The 16,910-nt window shown below is 41.0% G+C and overlaps 1 protein-coding gene across 1 annotated transcript in view; it reads left to right on the top strand.

The window, feature by feature from the left end:
• LOC133349226 (collagen alpha-3(IX) chain-like) overlaps positions 1–16,910 on the top strand; it is a 45,068-nt gene that overhangs the window by 20,982 nt on the left and 7,176 nt on the right. Inside the window, 15 exon segments of the mRNA XM_061562545.1 lie at positions 124–177; positions 1,596–1,649; positions 3,243–3,296; positions 4,803–4,856; positions 5,293–5,346; positions 5,783–5,836; positions 8,119–8,172; positions 8,532–8,576; positions 8,680–8,733; positions 8,875–8,928; positions 11,344–11,397; positions 11,583–11,654; positions 13,633–13,668; positions 14,651–14,695; positions 15,718–15,750. Coding sequence (XP_061418529.1) covers positions 124–177; positions 1,596–1,649; positions 3,243–3,296; positions 4,803–4,856; positions 5,293–5,346; positions 5,783–5,836; positions 8,119–8,172; positions 8,532–8,576; positions 8,680–8,733; positions 8,875–8,928; positions 11,344–11,397; positions 11,583–11,654; positions 13,633–13,668; positions 14,651–14,695; positions 15,718–15,750 — 771 coding nt within the window.

Here is a 16,910-nt window from a genome sequence, read left to right as displayed (position 1 = left end):
TTTTTTTTAACACAGTGTCCCTGATGAAATAGCTCTGTGTGCCTCATGGAAGTTGGTGAACAGGTAAAGTGCACAGAAGGACAATGGGTGGCGATAACTTCACCGAACGTCTGATTTTTCCAGGGCGACACTGGCCCCGCAGGGGTAACGGGGGAACAAGGCACCGTGGGTTTTCAGGTAAAAACCGTGATCCTACCAACCGTCTAACTCGGACGCGCGTGCGTGAACCCAGTCGAGGAAGGGTCAGTGGGTACATCGCTAATACAATGTAGTTAGGAAGTTCTATTGTGCTTAAATATAGCAAAGTGACAGCCGCTACCTAACACGGAGTTGCTATTCATTGCACCGCAGGGTGACCAACAGACTTCATTCAGCTAATAGAAAATACCATGTGGACATGGACAAAGGAGCCACTTGACTTAATTCAACTCTGAAGGAAAGTGAAAGTTATACCGTAGTACGTTAGAAACGTAATGTAGCACATATTATTTGGGTTCAAAACAGCTTGACTCGGTGGACAGATGCTGTTGCCGAGGTCGCAGGTTATGCGATCGAAGTGTTATCTGAGCCGAAGATTGAAACCTGTTAGAGGAAGCTTCAAAGTGAGAGTTCTATTGCCTCGCTCCTGCATGTATGTATGTTGAACGTCTTTCGCACCGTGCGTAGCCAACCATGCTAATCGGAGTTGCGGGGGAAGGACAACAAACTAAAGATGAAGGCCAGTTCTCAAGAAATACGTTTTCAATCGAGATGTTTAAGTCCATAGCTCCAGTGGCTCCCTAATATTGAAAGAAAGAGCATTCTTGATTTGAAGCTTTCGTGACTGCAGGAATCCAAACTCTTTGGTTCTTTCGGTAAAGTCACGTAGGTATAAAATAAAATAAATCACGACGTTTTGGGCGCAACACAAGCATCTGTCATCAGGTGGGAAAGCATTATCTGCTGCTGGGGCAGGCTATTTTAAAAGGTTTGAATTGGGTGTAGCCTCAGCAGCAGACCATGCTTTCCCACCTGATGATGGACGCTTGTGTTGCGCTCCAAACGTCGTGATTTATTTTATTTTATACCTACGTGACTTTACAGAAAGAGCATTCCAGACGGCCGCAAAAGCACACCTGAAATCACGCAATGCAGTGCCCGTCTTTATTCGACGGTTAACCAAAAACCACTGCTGTGAGGATGACCGGAGTTCGCGTGGTGGTTTATGCTCCACGAAGTGGGTGCTGATGTTTCTCTTCTTAAATTCACTGAGAATCACGAAACGCTATCTCGGCACTCACCCACGTCTCGGCCCCAGGACTGCCCCCCGCATGCCACCCTCACCCTGCAGTTAGCCACCCCCTGGTAAAATCAGTCAAACGGTCGCATCGCCCATGAATGAGTGCGTGGGTTGCTGCACATGTAAGGGTGCAAATGAAACATTTTGAATTTGAATATGTGGCAAATATTATTGAGGATTATCATCAATACAAATTAAAGTGATCTGTCTTGGTACACTGCTATGGACACTGACGCGTGATCTCCGAGTACTGTGAAGTCATTGAGGCGTGTGGTTCGTTGACTTGGGAACGTTTTGCACACCGTCTTGTGTGCAGGGTGGCAGAGGCCTTCGAGGGCCCCAAGGAGAAGCTGGCCCTGCAGGCGAACGCGTGGGTATCCCATCATGCAATTCCAGGCCGTGTTTACATCAGCCAACGTGTTGTTCGTGCACAATATATAATGTTCGTTAGTGTCAGTCGATCGCGTTAGTCAGACCCCATTTGTCAGGTCGATTGATGGCCTAGCAGTCAAGGTCAGTCCGCTCCTCATCACTCTTACATTGCTGCTGCCATGGTTATTTTTTTCATTAACTTTACTCTATCGGTTCCTTAACTTTACTCTATCGGTTCCTCCACCCATGCTGAGGACTCAGTCTCCCAGACTGAATGTCTCATCTCATCCACCCTATGTTCAACCACCACACTGCAGCTCAAAACATTCCTCTTTATACTTCCCTCCTATTCTCATTACCTCCTTTCCCAAGTTCGTATAACCTTGCTCAATTCAAGAACAATATTAGCCCTCATCTATTACACCTTCAAAAGTGATGTTTGCTGTTATCCACTTTGGACACCTGCTCAGCGTTGATGGTGTAGAGTATATCTAAATGCAGATTCACTATTTATCAGGAATGTAGTACAAAATACTGCAACATAACATGGGTTTCCATGGTTGGTACTTAAGAACTAACGTTAATTAACAAGGATAAGAGTGTTGAAGGCAAGTGTCAATCGGAAGCACCTATTAAGACCGCCGCAATATATGAAGTGGCTGTTGCAGCCAGAACCTAGCTTACCACCCCTCCTCTGCCCAGTGCTTACGTTGACAACACTGATCCAGGTGATCTCTTTAGTGTGAGTTGACTTGGAGGTGGCCCGTGCCAAGTACAGATATAAACCGACAAACTGCAAATGTACATACTATAGATGTGCGTAACCCATTTGTAGAGATGACTTACCACCAACCCGCTATTGCTTTCCACAAAGGCATGTACATGCACAAATACGAATAAAAATATCCACAATTTAGACTTACTGATGGGGCAAGTGCTGATAACTTGCACGTCTGAATGCCGGAATGGCAAATGAAAAAGGTGGGTGGCTAGTACCACGCCTGACCCCCTTTGTCTTCCAAGTGCTGATGTTTACATATTGCAGCAGGTACTCATTTAAGGCCTAGTCGACCTAGGGAAGGCACAGGATGAGTTCAAAATATTTGTCACTGATATTGGTCATGAGCTAACCACTCCACTACCGCTCCCTACAACCGGCACATGCACATGTGTATGCACATAAACATTTTGAATAATACGAAGGAAATTATTTAAGATGGGACAGTTCAGGGATTCTGTTCTGTAAGTGATCTTGGCATGCCACATCCATCTCGCTTTATTTTGGTCAATAGCATTTATAAACCTGTTTATAGGATTATAGGCAATGAGGGTACAATCAATTACGGTTATGTGTAGTGTATCTTGTACTCTAGTGGCAGTGCCTTGCGCTGGTGATCCATAATCCAAGCCCACCTAGTAGTGTTCCGGAAAAAAAATCAGGTGATAAATTGAACCCTGACAATATTCTATGTAATAGCAAAACCTACTGACTGTTTTTTTTCAAAGGCATCCCTGGAAATGATATTTATTCACTCTGAACGCTGCATCAACACTGCCATGTGATGGTTGAATCTGACTGTGTTTGTTACAGGGTCCTACTGGGCAGCCTGGGCAGCCAGGTCCTATGGGACCCCTGGGAAGATCTGTAAGTATTTTTTGTATCATGAATTGATATCTCATCTCAAACATTTGAAAGGGTTACCCACAGTGGCAGCTGTTCCTGTGAGGCATAAACTGACCCAGAACCTGGCCTGCAAGTGGGCATGAGCAGGTGGCGATAATTGCTGTGGAATCACAAATGAGTCATTTGCGGGTCAATTTGGCAAATAGTGATTTTTACACTAGTAAACAATGGCCTACTCTTTTGTAAGCATCAGAGGATATTTCATGTCCACTCTGAAGCAGATGGTGCATTTTTTATTGTTAATAGATCCACAGTAATAACCAGGGCAGTTTGTTGGCTTTGAGCCACAAACCTCGGCAAACAAGCATGTCAGTGGCCAAAAACAGCAGTACCAAATATATATATTCTTATCGTCATATGGATGTAATCTATCCGAAATATGAAAATACCCCGTGGGAACGTGATGTTAAGAAATGCGTTTTTAAACTTGACAAAGTAATACGAAATCAAATATCAACATTAACAATGTTAAGCAATGTATTGAACAATTACGAAACAATACTTAAAACGTGAAATAATGGGTTCAAAACATGAAAATTCGAAAATAATTATGAAACTAACAATACACTAATATTTTGCTATGTTTGTGTGTGCTGTATTCTCCGACAGTATGAGTACAGTAGAATATCAGTTGGGAACCATGCAGAATCTGACAAGCATTGCTCAATACAGAGTACTGCGATATTTGGAGCTCTCAGTGTCACTCGGTAAACTGACGCATACTGAAAGGTGTACAAATCCAACAAGCAAGTACGCAGTGGAATTATGGACAATCTTTGTGAATTGTGCAATCATTTGTGACCGTTTATCAGGGGATAAATGTACAACCTCTGATGTCAGCCCATAGAGGTACAGGACAATCTGGGGCCCTCCCCAACATAGTGCAATCAGCAGTGTACATTTGCTTGGTCACAAAATCTTTGTTAACACATTTTTGGGACACGTTACGAGAAGAGATGACGATCGGTGATCTTGACTAATGATGGAGTTTTCTTTTACGAAACGAAACTATTTTTTATTTTGCCAGTTAAGGCCCACTGAGCTATAAAGTGTTTCATCAGAAGTGACCAGGCCACAAAAGATAGCGCAATGAAGCGGCTTATCATTTGGAAATGTATTGCAGCCAAATATTATAAATTAATTGTTATAAATGTGGAGGGAAAAACTGGAGGACTCGGAGAAGAATCCACACGACCACGGGGAGAACACGCAAACTCCAAATATACAAGCGTTAGGGTCGGGATCGAACCCACGATCTCTTGTATGCCAGGCGAGTTAGTTAACATTTCACCACAATCGATAGGATGCGAATAATGGAGATGGAGCTATGGAATCATCTCCCGTGAAGGGGCGAGATCGATTATTGTTGTCAGATGTGAGAGACAGTGATGGCGTGGAGGCCTTCATCCAGCAGTGGATAGATCATACCTCATGGTGATCATGATGATGACTGTATAAATTTCACAGGGAAAAGAAGGACCAAAGGGTTTTATGGGATTGCCAGGACACAGAGGCGACAAGGTATGTTGGCCTACCTCAGCATTTTCTTGCCGTGGGTGTTCCACCTGATGAGGATCACTTGTGTTGCGATCGAAACGTCGTGATTTGTTTTATTATATTTTATTTCTACCTACGTGTTTCACCGAAAGAAACAAACAGTATGTTGGCAACACATTTGTGCAAAATAAACTCTTGCTAATGAGATTTCATTTCAATATACTCTCTAGTGGTGCATTAAATGATACAAACATTAACTGAGGCCACTTGGATAATAATGCTAACATTAAGTAACATACCGTAGACATGGTTTTGTCATTATTTTTGTTGTCACAGATTAGCTGCTGAAATAACATCTGTTGTTGCTCCGTGTAGCTGCTATGCTGTTTTAACATTATCAGCGAGCTTTGAAATAATTTCTAGACTGTGCTTGATCACGTACTCCCATTTTTCTCTATAGGGAGAACATGGCCTGATGGGAATTATTGGTATTAAGGGTGTCAAGGGAGAATCCGTAAGTAATAATCACAGGTGATACATTGTCAACAATATTTTAAACAAAGTGCATTTTCGTTCCCATACATTACATGCTATTTTACTTAATACATATCCATAGTGAAATATCATACTACCAAACCACTTAAAGTCATTTATTATTATCATCAGGGATTTCTCTGTCACAGGAATATGGAATTTTATATTACAGTTTTGTGGCCACTAAATGGCGGTGAGCTCCACCCAACTCACAATTGAATGTGGAGACACGTTAATACTGGAGCAATTATTTTAAACCTAATCACGGCACGAAGACAAAAGCATGTGAACCTATTCCATACTGAAGTAAGGTCCCCGAGTGAACCCACTGGAAAGTTTCACGTGAACTGCATACTAATTACATGGTAATTCTAGTAAAGCAAACTAAAACAGACTTAAAATGTCCTTCTCCACAGGGAGACTTTGGATCAAATGGGCGTGGAGGTCTGGACGGTCCTCCGGGAGAAACGGTGAATCACACATTTCATGCACATGCATGCATTAATGCGCTCAACCAAAACATGGACACCTACAGCTGTATAACCATTTGGGGATCTGTTCCAAATGTTCAATTTATTCTGACATTTTTTTTTTATAACAGGGCCTAGATATGAAAGTTTCTACCATTTCGCATTGACCTGAAAATGTGACGTCACAGAAAGTGACATCACATTCTTACTTTTTCCACCATAGTTACCATCACGTAATGTCACTTTTGCTTAAATTATTAAAATATATCAAAATATATCAAGTGATACAGCAAATCTAGCTGTGACGGTCCCACCTGATGACGGAGACTTGTGTTGCCTCCGAAACGTCGTGATTTTTATTTTATTTTTATTTTACTTTTATTAATTTTAATTTTTTACCTACGTGACTTTACCGAAAAAACCTAAGAATATGAATCCTTGCAGTCACGAAAGCTTCAAATATAGTATTAAAATATATTCACGTTAGAATTATAATTTCAGTTGGAACCGAATGTAAAAAATGTCATTCAGTGATTAATGCAAAACATACACATATAAAAAGATAATATTTGGTACAAAAACAATGAAAGCTATTTAAATATATTTCATTACAAGTTTTTTTATTTGAAATCGGAATTGAAATTCATTCTAAAGTAAAAAAAAAATCCATATCTGAATCAATGAAGTCACAAACTCATCCCGATTACGCAGGCAATGTGATGCATTGTCAGTATGTTGTGTTACGATTCAATTTAACAATTCATTATTATCTCATTGATTAAATGTGTTAATTGTTCAATTTCCTTGGGACAGCGTTTGTCTAGTTCACTCAATTCTTACACATACAATCTAATGTAGTGATCGTGAATGTAAGAGTTAATTGAAGTTAATTCAGCAAAGTATGTTTTTTTTTATCACATCCAGGCAACAGGGGTCACACATTGATAGTTTAAAAGAATGAGAAAATAACGTTATTGTTAATCTCATGGAATAATTCCTGGAAACGTGTATGAACTCCGCACGTTTGAACTTCTTTCGCCACCGTATGTAGCCAACTGTGCTAATACGTGGTGTGGGGGAAAGACAACAAACTAAACACAAAAGGCAGTTTTAAAAATGTTTTCAATATAGATTTAAAGTGCATTTATCCAGTGGTTTCCTCATATCAGAAGAGCGTTCCAGACGGCCGCAGAAGCACATCTGAAAGCACGCACCTTATTTGCTCGATGGCTAGCTAAAAAGTGCTGCGAGGATGACCGGAGTTCACATGATGGTTCATTCTCCTGTTTATGCTCATGTGAAGGTTGCTTTCACTGCAGAGCAGATTCAGTGGTAAAAGGACATCTCTACAAAAGGCATTTCAATGAGTGCATGGCCAGGCAATACTAGAGTGCGTGTTTAGTGTCCAAGCGAGTACATGAGTGGGTGGCTGACCACTCTCAGCCACCTGTTTCCTTTCCCAACTCTTAAATATACAGCAGCGGGTGCTCTCTTTGAGACGGAGAGGCCCTCAGCTGTCAGAGGTTGATTAAAGGCATTGCACGCTCGGTTCTTTGAGGATGATATCGAAGTCAGACTGTGGGATATGAACACTGGCCTTGTAATCACAAAACATATAATAAATACAGTTTTAGACAATGGTTGTATTGTTTCGCATTTCCAAATCCCTTAGCTCATTATACACGATTCACAAGATAGTCACAGACTGAATACCGCTCAACACCGTCATCAGACTTTGCTAACACTGACGAGATGGTAAAGTAACTTCAGTATGTGCTTCCATCCTACTGCAATGAAGTCTCTGAAATGGAATCTAGTTGTGGAAATGAAAACAGTATCATTAGAATTTGAGATACGTATGGCAAACAACTTTAATATGTAATCCCTGGCTATGAATGAACACAATGTGGAAATTGGTATCAGAATCTGGAATGAAACTCTCCTAGGTCAACTCAGCCTAAAATGTGTACCTTGCGGCTTGGTCTCTAATAATAATAATGGTTTAATCACCCAGGGAAGTCACACAAAGTCCAATGACCATTTTTATAAAAGGTCCTCCACTGGAATATTTGGCCACCACCAATGACCTTGGATGTTTTAGCCTCGGGAAGAAACCAGATAACCTGGAGGAAACCCATGGAGAACAAGGGGAGAGCATACATACTCTGCACATAACGGCACACGAGTCAGGAATCGAACCCAGGTCCTTGTTTTTGTGAGGCACAGGTGTTGCCACTGCACCACCTTACCGCCTTGGCTGAACTGTGCGTGTGATATTCCAGGGTGAAGCTGCTAAGCCAGGCTTTCTGGGTCACCGAGGTTTGGAAGGTTTGCCCGTGAGTTTTACCATCAAGGATAATTTGACCGTTGTTTTTATGGCTTGAACGAAGCTTGGAGAACAAAGTTGCACGATTCCTTGGGGAGAATAACTACTCCTGTGCTCATATGCATGCAAAGTGAAGTTTGTTCCACGACAGAGCATGCATTAAAAAGTTCCCATTTTAAGACATGTTAAGAAAAGTACGTATTTTTTGTACAATTATGCATTTCGAACATTCATATATCGTTTTGTATTAACTCGTTTAAAAGTAAGTACTCCCTTTAATGTGCGTTATGTTGTTGTTCCGATTGCACATGTGCTATTGATTGGCAAACTTAAAAGGATAAACATATCTGTGCCTTGCTTTCTCTGCAGGGCATACCCGGGACACCGGGAATGAAAGGCTCGATCGGAGAAAGGGTGCGTCACTTAAAATCAATAAAACTATTATTCATAATTATTTGCATGTTACATTCTTATTATTATTTAACACGCGACTGCATTCTATTTTTTTGATGTCAAGGGAAGTACTGGAGCAGAGGGATCAAGAGGACCAGATGGTCCAAAAGGAATAACTGTATGTTTTCACTTTGTTCAATTACCGAAAATGTACTAATCACGTATTATGCTGTTTACTTTAGTCTGAGGTTATTTGGTGAGTATGTCTCACATTACGCGGATATCTTCGTCAAGTGATCAAATTCTCATTGCCCCACAGGGAGACCAAGGCAATGCTGGCGAGAAGGGCCTTGAAGGTTTGCGGGGCCCTATCGTGAGTTCTGATTAAAACAAAATGCACAACAATTACAAGGGGTGACTTGACCAGACTGTGGCAGGAACAGCATATGTTGAATGACTGAGCAGCCAAAGATGAAATCTCCTATTCCCAACGAAAATACCCACGGAATAGCCTTTGGAATGTTAGTTGATCTCTGAGTAGCACCCATAAGGATGGGAAAGCCTGCCTGATGTGGATAGTGGCTGCATACGGCTTCATTTGCAGGACTTTCATTTCAAAGCTCTAGCCATACTGATCTAATCTCATTGGACTTGGGAGGCTAATGTGTCAAATGGACAAGGGCTTCTCACACAAAGAACCTTCAGAAAACTTGGATTAAATCTCTTTTTTCGTCTTCTTCAGCGGAAACTCTAGGATTTCTGTTTAATAACCTTACTTTTGGTGATAAATAAAATAAGTATGACCCATCACTTATTCCCCATACTCAGGAAAAATCCACCTTTGTGAGACTGCTATCTGGCATTGATTAGTGTTGATTTTGCCATCAGTGCAGGTTTGCAAACACGATTGAGGAAACAGTGAATGGAATGCTTCTTGTGCTTTCGTTTTCAACTCTGTGAAATTAATCTGGGTCTGTAAGTGACTGGATGGTTGTGCACAAAAGACTGAAGTCTTTATGCTCATTTCAGGAGCAAGGTGATGCACAAATACCATTTGTTTGGCCAAAGAGCATTGGGTCTCACACAAGCACACAGTGTTTTGTGTTACAAGCTGCGTTACATTAGTGCAGCCGTAAAAGCAAAACTACAATTTTGCTTCAAACAAATAAACTAGTTAAACATTAAGAAAGACAAAATAAAGTATCTCTATGATCCAAGGAGTATCTTTGTTAACAGCAAAAAGCCAACGGTTGAAATTCCATATCCTTATGGTATGGTGCAGTCTCTCCAGTGGACGAACATAATTCGAGCCATTTTTAAATCCTTTATATTAAGTTCGCTTGCTTGCTTGCGTGCTTGCTTGCTTACGACCGTGCAAATCTTTCGGTCGTTTTTTAACCCACTTCACGTGATCCAATCGAGCTGACATTTTGCACACAGACTCGTTGTGCGTGACAATTAATTTTCGTGAAAAAATGTTTCCAAAATTTTACACTGTTTAGGGATTTTTTTTAAAATATTTAATTACCAATTGCTTAATGCTGGCCGGCAATCATCTGACCCATAGGTGGCAGCCATCTCAAGCCAGAGGAGGAGAGGACTCTAGCAGCCACGCATATAAAGGATTTATAGTGAAAAACTTTGTTTTTACGGGTTAATTTTTACTGCATGTCCTTCAATGGGTTTCTAATAGCTCTGACATTCAGTGTACAATCATGAGACAAAAAGCTATACACACCTCTGTTTCAATATTTCAGGGTTGATAACTGTCATATTTGCATGGGCAATACAAGCATAAACATGCAAACTTTAACAGATCAGGGGGAAACACATCGTAGTTAAATTACATCCTGTATTTTTATTTGACAAATAAAAGAAAGTAAAAAAATGAGCTTTTGGAAATGAATCCTTATTTTACAACTTTTGAAGTTCATAAGCTCACAAAATCACTGACAATCTGTAAGATGGAGCTTTTATTTGACACGACTATATGCCTATGGGTAAAAAAAATGTAAAAGTGAATGTGCGACTATGTTAAATAAGAGATTATACGAGACACATTGCATGTGTCCATGCATCACTATTAACAGCAGAGTCAGTGAAATAAATAAGCCTTTTGTGAAACTTTCCACTAACAACGTTTAGATATTTTTTTGTGGAGGAAAGGCAGGCTTAGTTACTTTTCCTCCAAATTATTCTGATGTTTTCTTGTGACATTTTTTTAATGCTAGTTGGGCTGATTACAAGGTTAAGATGAAGCAGCTAAGGACGACACATTGAGGTTTTAATCGGTCTATTGTGTTGGGATGTCAGGATGAATTTTTATAATTGTATTTTTCTTAATTTTGGTTAATCAATTCATGAAGATAAAACTATCAAATATCAATCATTGGCAGGACTTCCACACGCACCTATGACTTCATATGTACACTATGTAATACATTGTTAAAAAATTAATAAATATGCAAACAATATAAATATGCATCTAAATGTTTTAATAGACATGATTTTGTGTAATTTTGCATTCCATATTTTTCACCAAATATCAAACACTCAATATACATTCCATGCATATATACATGTATGGGCTTTCAGTGGATTGGTGCAACATATTATGAATACAAAATTGTGTATAATGCAAACATCTGGTTACATTCATAGCATGTGCTTTATAACACATCCATATATAACATTTGCATGCAAGACATGCGTACGTGTGCGCAAGAACGTACTAATTAATGTTCCATCGGATTACGCTTCAGCAATAAGACAAGTTGTGCTTTCGCAGGGGAAACTGGGCGGAGAGGGCCCGATCGGGACCCCTGGACAGCAAGGAAAGCCAGTGAGTGCCTCCGCCCACTATGAACGTCATCTGCCACTCACACAAATCACAAGCAAGTTGGCAACACCAAGTTCAAATTGCAATCCACGGGATGTTTTTGCTAGCTTCGAACCGGCAGCGGAACTGGCACCCCCCACCCACCCACCCCTTGTCATTACGCTGTAACCCGAGTCTCTTTGTTGCAGGGGCCTAGGGGTCACGTGGGCGCTGGGGGGCTTCCGGGCGCCCCTGGTCACACTGGAGAGAAGGGGCACCGGGTAAGAGCCCAACGCCTCGTCGGCCGCCCCCCCCCCAACGCTTCATCAAACACGCGTCCAGCGCTGCCAGCTGAGCACATGCCTCCAGCGCCCACGGGGGTGTGTTGCCGCGAGACTGCCACACCACTTCCTCGCCAAGTGCCTTGTTTGAGCACAGAAGTTTAAACAAAACGCAGCTAAAACACAAAGCACCGGCCCTAAAGCCACACGTGTCCACGGGATAGCAACCAACAGCACTATCAAGGTTGCATTGGATAAAAGTTGCTTGCAATGAGCAAGGCTATGTATGGGAGCTTGGAAAAGAGACGATGAGGATGGGAATTCCAAAGGCGAGCAGCAGGAGGGAAGTAGCAGAACGAGTTGTGGTTTGACCTCCAGTGTAGCGGTTGAAACACAAAGTATGGGATGAGAAAGAACATTCTGGCAGACCAAGTCCTCAACGTGGGTGGAGGAATTCAACGATTAAAATTTACGTTCGCAAAGAAGTAGGGTTAGAAGAAGTAGGGATAGAATAGTGATGAAGAAGGGATTCATAAACGGTGAGCGGTAATGTTCATCACGTTTTTATCAACTGGCCATTGCCAAGGCAAGTTGACGTGGAATTACAGCTCAATACAATGCCACACATCTGACCGTCACACATCTGTCCTGACCAATTAACCTCCCACACCCAGTGTGGCATTTGTGCAGAGTGTAACTGTCATGGTCTATAGGTGTTGCCAAATCCACCCTTTTCACACACGCAGCCCTCGTCGTCTTCATCTCGCATACATTTGCCTACCTCCAAAGTGCAGTAAAGCAATTTCTTGTGCTTAAACCGGCTTGTGATTCGTTTGATAAGCTATTTGTGAACAGTGGTGTGACCGCAATTTTCTATGTATGTTCACGTATCTGACCTTTTCACGTATCTGCCGATACCTCGGTCCCCAGCGAGTCGTGTATGGGGCACTGTGCTGTGTTATGTTGTAAATGTACAACTCGTGAGTGTTTCCTACCTTTTTTTGTAAATTCGGGTCATGAGATTAGCACACAGTGGCACCAGATGCTGGTATGCACATTCTCTGAATATTCACATTTTCAGAAACTAAAACACTTTTCATATTCCTCACGATGGTCATGCAGTGCAAACATTTCTATCTCATACTCGTCGATGAAAAGTAGAAATAAGAAAAAAGTCACAACATTGCCATTGTGAGTTTAACACATAGGCTTTCGCGACCAATATCATCCATAATAAAGATATTTTGGGTTAGATCGCGTAAATGTGTCGTTAAACCCGCTACCACCCGACACAGCCAACTAGTAAGGGTTGTCACGTAAACAGAACATGCCAATTCGTCACTAGTACAGCACACTGCTGTGTTAGAGAGCAAAGCCACAACATTTACTATCTGTGTACGACGTTTCATCAGTAATTACAACTAGCTTCATCAGGCGACAGGCAGATTTGTGGAGAAATCCTCCGAGAAGAGCACACAAGTGTTGTCATCATATCTACCCCTCTATATCGATAATATTGTGATAATTACTCATGCCAGAAGTTCGTAATTTCATATCAATCTTGTGGCGAAAAAAATAAAATATATATTCGCAGTGCCATAATGGTGTTAAATACCACATTTGTTCACGTTTGCAATACAGTTAAGTTCCATCTGCATACTGACAATATAAGGATGTAAAAAGATTTGGACTTAAACTTCAGCGACTTACAAATCATGCCTTGCACCTACATGGACTAAGCACTTACGTGGTATACACCTCGTTTAATTTGACTGTACATCACCTAGGACAGCAGGTAGCATAGGCCAAGTAAAATGTAATAATACACGTATTGTTGACATTAGCATGAATAAAGAAAAAAAACCTGTTGTGTCAAAGTTACCTTTCAACTGCAACTAATATGCTTTAAGTCAAAAGCCATCTTTCAGGAAACAGGCGTTTATTTGTTCCTGTGAATGTTTTTTTTCTGCGTGAATAGGGCACAGCCGGGAAGCGTGGACGCAGAGGAGTTCCCGTGAGTGTTGCAGACTCTTACAGACAGCGCCAGATTACGTTTGATGGGGCAGGCCAGGGCAGAAATATGTGTGCGCCCCCCCCCCCCATTTACCGCTCCACCACCACCCATGCCTGCTGCCAAACACTGCATTGTCATTCAGCTACATAAATTCTACCCTGAGTTTTTTTGTTGCGTGATAGACGAATTGTAAAGCTAAAAGTTAAAATGGACTTTTTTTTGGTTCGGCACATAATTGGGAGTGATACCGTGGCTTTAATTACCCATGGGGTTTATATCACATTGCTACAGGATTGCGTTTCAACCATTATAAAGCTGGCCATGTGGCTCAGAGGTCGAGCAAGTGGATTCCTGGTTGGTTGTTGACTCAACTCATCAACCCTCTGGGGTTGATAAAGTGAGTACCACTTTGTGGGAAAATTAACAGTGGTTGGCCCCTTCTATAGGAATCTGGGATGTCCACCACTGGCTGAAGGCTGTAAATAGAAGATGAGCACTGCCTCAATTCTAGTTTAAGCACCAAATCACTTTTATCGTTAATAATTTATTTATTATAACACGGTACATATTTTGAGAACCCCTCAAAATCAAAGGCTCTGAGGGGATGAAGCCCCCAGAGCTCCAGCATTAACCCGCACCTTCGATTAGCACAGTTGGCTCCGTACGGTGCAAAAAAAAAATCACAATTCCTCCCTGCTGCGAGGAATTGTGCACTTCAGTTGGCGGTCGACATCAGAATTGGACCGCGACGCTCAAAGGAATGGCCCCACCCCTGTGGTCACACAAATTACGCGAGACGCCGGTGTATGGCAGCAACAGAAGTTCATGCGAATGCTGTCGCAAGAGGTCACACGTTTGGCGCAACGGTCCTTCGCTGACTGTGCGTGATGATTTCATGATTGAGAGGATGCTCAATTCAACAAATAGCGTTCCACATTGTGGTAGGTCACATTAACTGCGCTGTACTTGTTTTTCTCACCAGGGCCCAGTTGGTGAAGGTGGCATCACGGGGGAGAGAGGAGACACGGTATCGCATTGCGTGCAGCAGACGCAGTGTCACGTTTTTAGGATAGCTATCGTTTTAATTATTAATGGTTTTGCCATATTACATTGCCTCCGTGACGCAGATCTTCTCTTAAAAGGGGACTGCTGGTTCAACATAAAGGATTCGTATCTCTCTGATGTATGGTTCACTGCGGCCATCATTCCTCACTTGTCTAAGCAGGGAGACACTGACATTGACAAAATCGTTGACACATTTAGGCTGGCATTGCATTTTAATTATCTCTTTTAATTCCCGGTGTATCACATTGTCTTGATTGTTAATGCACGAAGCTGCATAATTTATGATTTTTCCTTGAAAAAAGACAGTTTGTTAATGCGGGCTTTTATCCTTGACCTGGAGCAATATACTTTGACAACTGTGTAAGAAACCAAGACTTGTAATGAGTGCTTGTGAACAAAAAACTGGCTAAAGTATTCAATTAAAAATACGAATCTTTCATTAAAAAAATAGATTTGTAATTCAGAATATGTGTTTTCTATACTGTGCATGTAGCGATTCATGGAATAAAATGGATTCTTATTTGTACTATAAATCTATCAAGTAATGTGTGCAAAATTACATTATTTACAATGTATAGAAATCGTATATAAATTGTATATTTAGGCCAATGGGACAACTGGGATAGAATTAACGGCACAGACAAATACAAATGAGATGGCACAAACAAGAGAAAACATATTTGATTCATGAAATCACAGGGGAGGTGAATAATCATTACATACCTACGATATACTAAGTATGTCTATTGTCACATTTGCTAAATCTCAAACAGATTGTGTCAATGTACTAAATTATGCAGATGTCCACAATGAATTAGGCCTGCTTATAAAATATTAAATGGCTTAAAAATAGCAACTGTAGTAGCAACAATGGGGGAGGGAAAGAATCGCCTGGTTATATATTGGATAAAACTACATTTGGATTATGATGGATAACAACGGTGTAACCACTGCACCCCTCTCTCCCACCCATACTTTTGACAGGGTTTTGCTGGAAGCAAGGGATCAAAAGGAGAAGTGAGTATAATTGCCACGCGACCCTTTTTGAAACCAATTAACTGCACAAGCAGAACCCACTTAACACCACGCTGTCGGGGTCTCATGCATGCAAAAAGGGGGGCATTTAAATCGGTGAAACTAATTTGACCCAATGCCAGGTGTCACGTTGCGCTGTGACTTGGCATGACAAATTACACAGATGCATTTGTTTACACGCAAGCTTTTCTCTCTAGGTCTCCGGAATTCAATGACTGTTGTGGCGCTTCTGACTTGCATTGTGCTTCACTGTCCAGTCGCACGTCCTCACGACATACACATTTAATATAATGAATAATAGCTTCAGTTATTTCCCCGTGGAAAAAAAAAACTCACCCACTTATAAAACATACGAATAAAATGGACATTTGAATGGAGAGAAAAAAACATCTACATTAACGTTTCCAACTTTCACATTTTTTAAAATTGAAATGTATACAAGTGATTACAAAATAACAATCTAAATGAGAACCTTATGTGCGGAGAGCACCCAAGTTTATACAGGAGCGGCTCAGGGGTGATTCAAATTCAGTTATCTATGCTGCATACTGATGGCAGGTGTGTGTGTGCATTTAAATTCACGTAAAAAAATAGTTTGCAACCAGTCTTCACGAATTCACATTTATCGCCACTATAAGTGGAAACAATGTTTAAAGCCTGGATTTTGGTGGTATTTATTATTATTCTTTGGTTATTTGGTAAAGTCACATAAATAGAAACCATATTTTTTTTATTGTATTGTTCTTTTGTTCTATCTACGTGACTTTACATAAAGAACCAAATAACATGAATTCCTGCAGTCACGAAAGTTTTATGTCAAAATGTATTTATTATTATATAACATCAGAGCCATGTGGCGCAAGTAACATATGCCTCGCTCTGTATATTAAGAGATTTTCAAGTATTTTACCACAGCATTGACTGCTGCTAAGTGACAAAGAAGCAGATTTCAAAAAGAAAAAATTATCATACATATGCAATATGAGACGCAATAATATATGGTCTCCCACAATATACTTAGCCTATAATCCTTCCCTCCTGGATTAATAATAATGAATTCCACTTAGTGCAATAGAGCAATGATGCTGCCACAGTGGTGTAATGGGGAGCATAATTGACTTGCAATCCGGAGGTCGTCGGTT

The sequence above is a fragment of the Lethenteron reissneri genome, chromosome 29 (assembly GCF_015708825.2).
Source record: "Lethenteron reissneri isolate LAM-NWPU_2019-01 chromosome 29, ASM1570882v1, whole genome shotgun sequence".
Lineage (NCBI taxonomy): Eukaryota > Metazoa > Chordata > Hyperoartia > Petromyzontiformes > Petromyzontidae > Lethenteron > Lethenteron reissneri.
The sequence above is the reverse complement of the archived record's forward strand: the minus strand, read 5'-3'. Positions and strand labels throughout refer to the sequence as shown.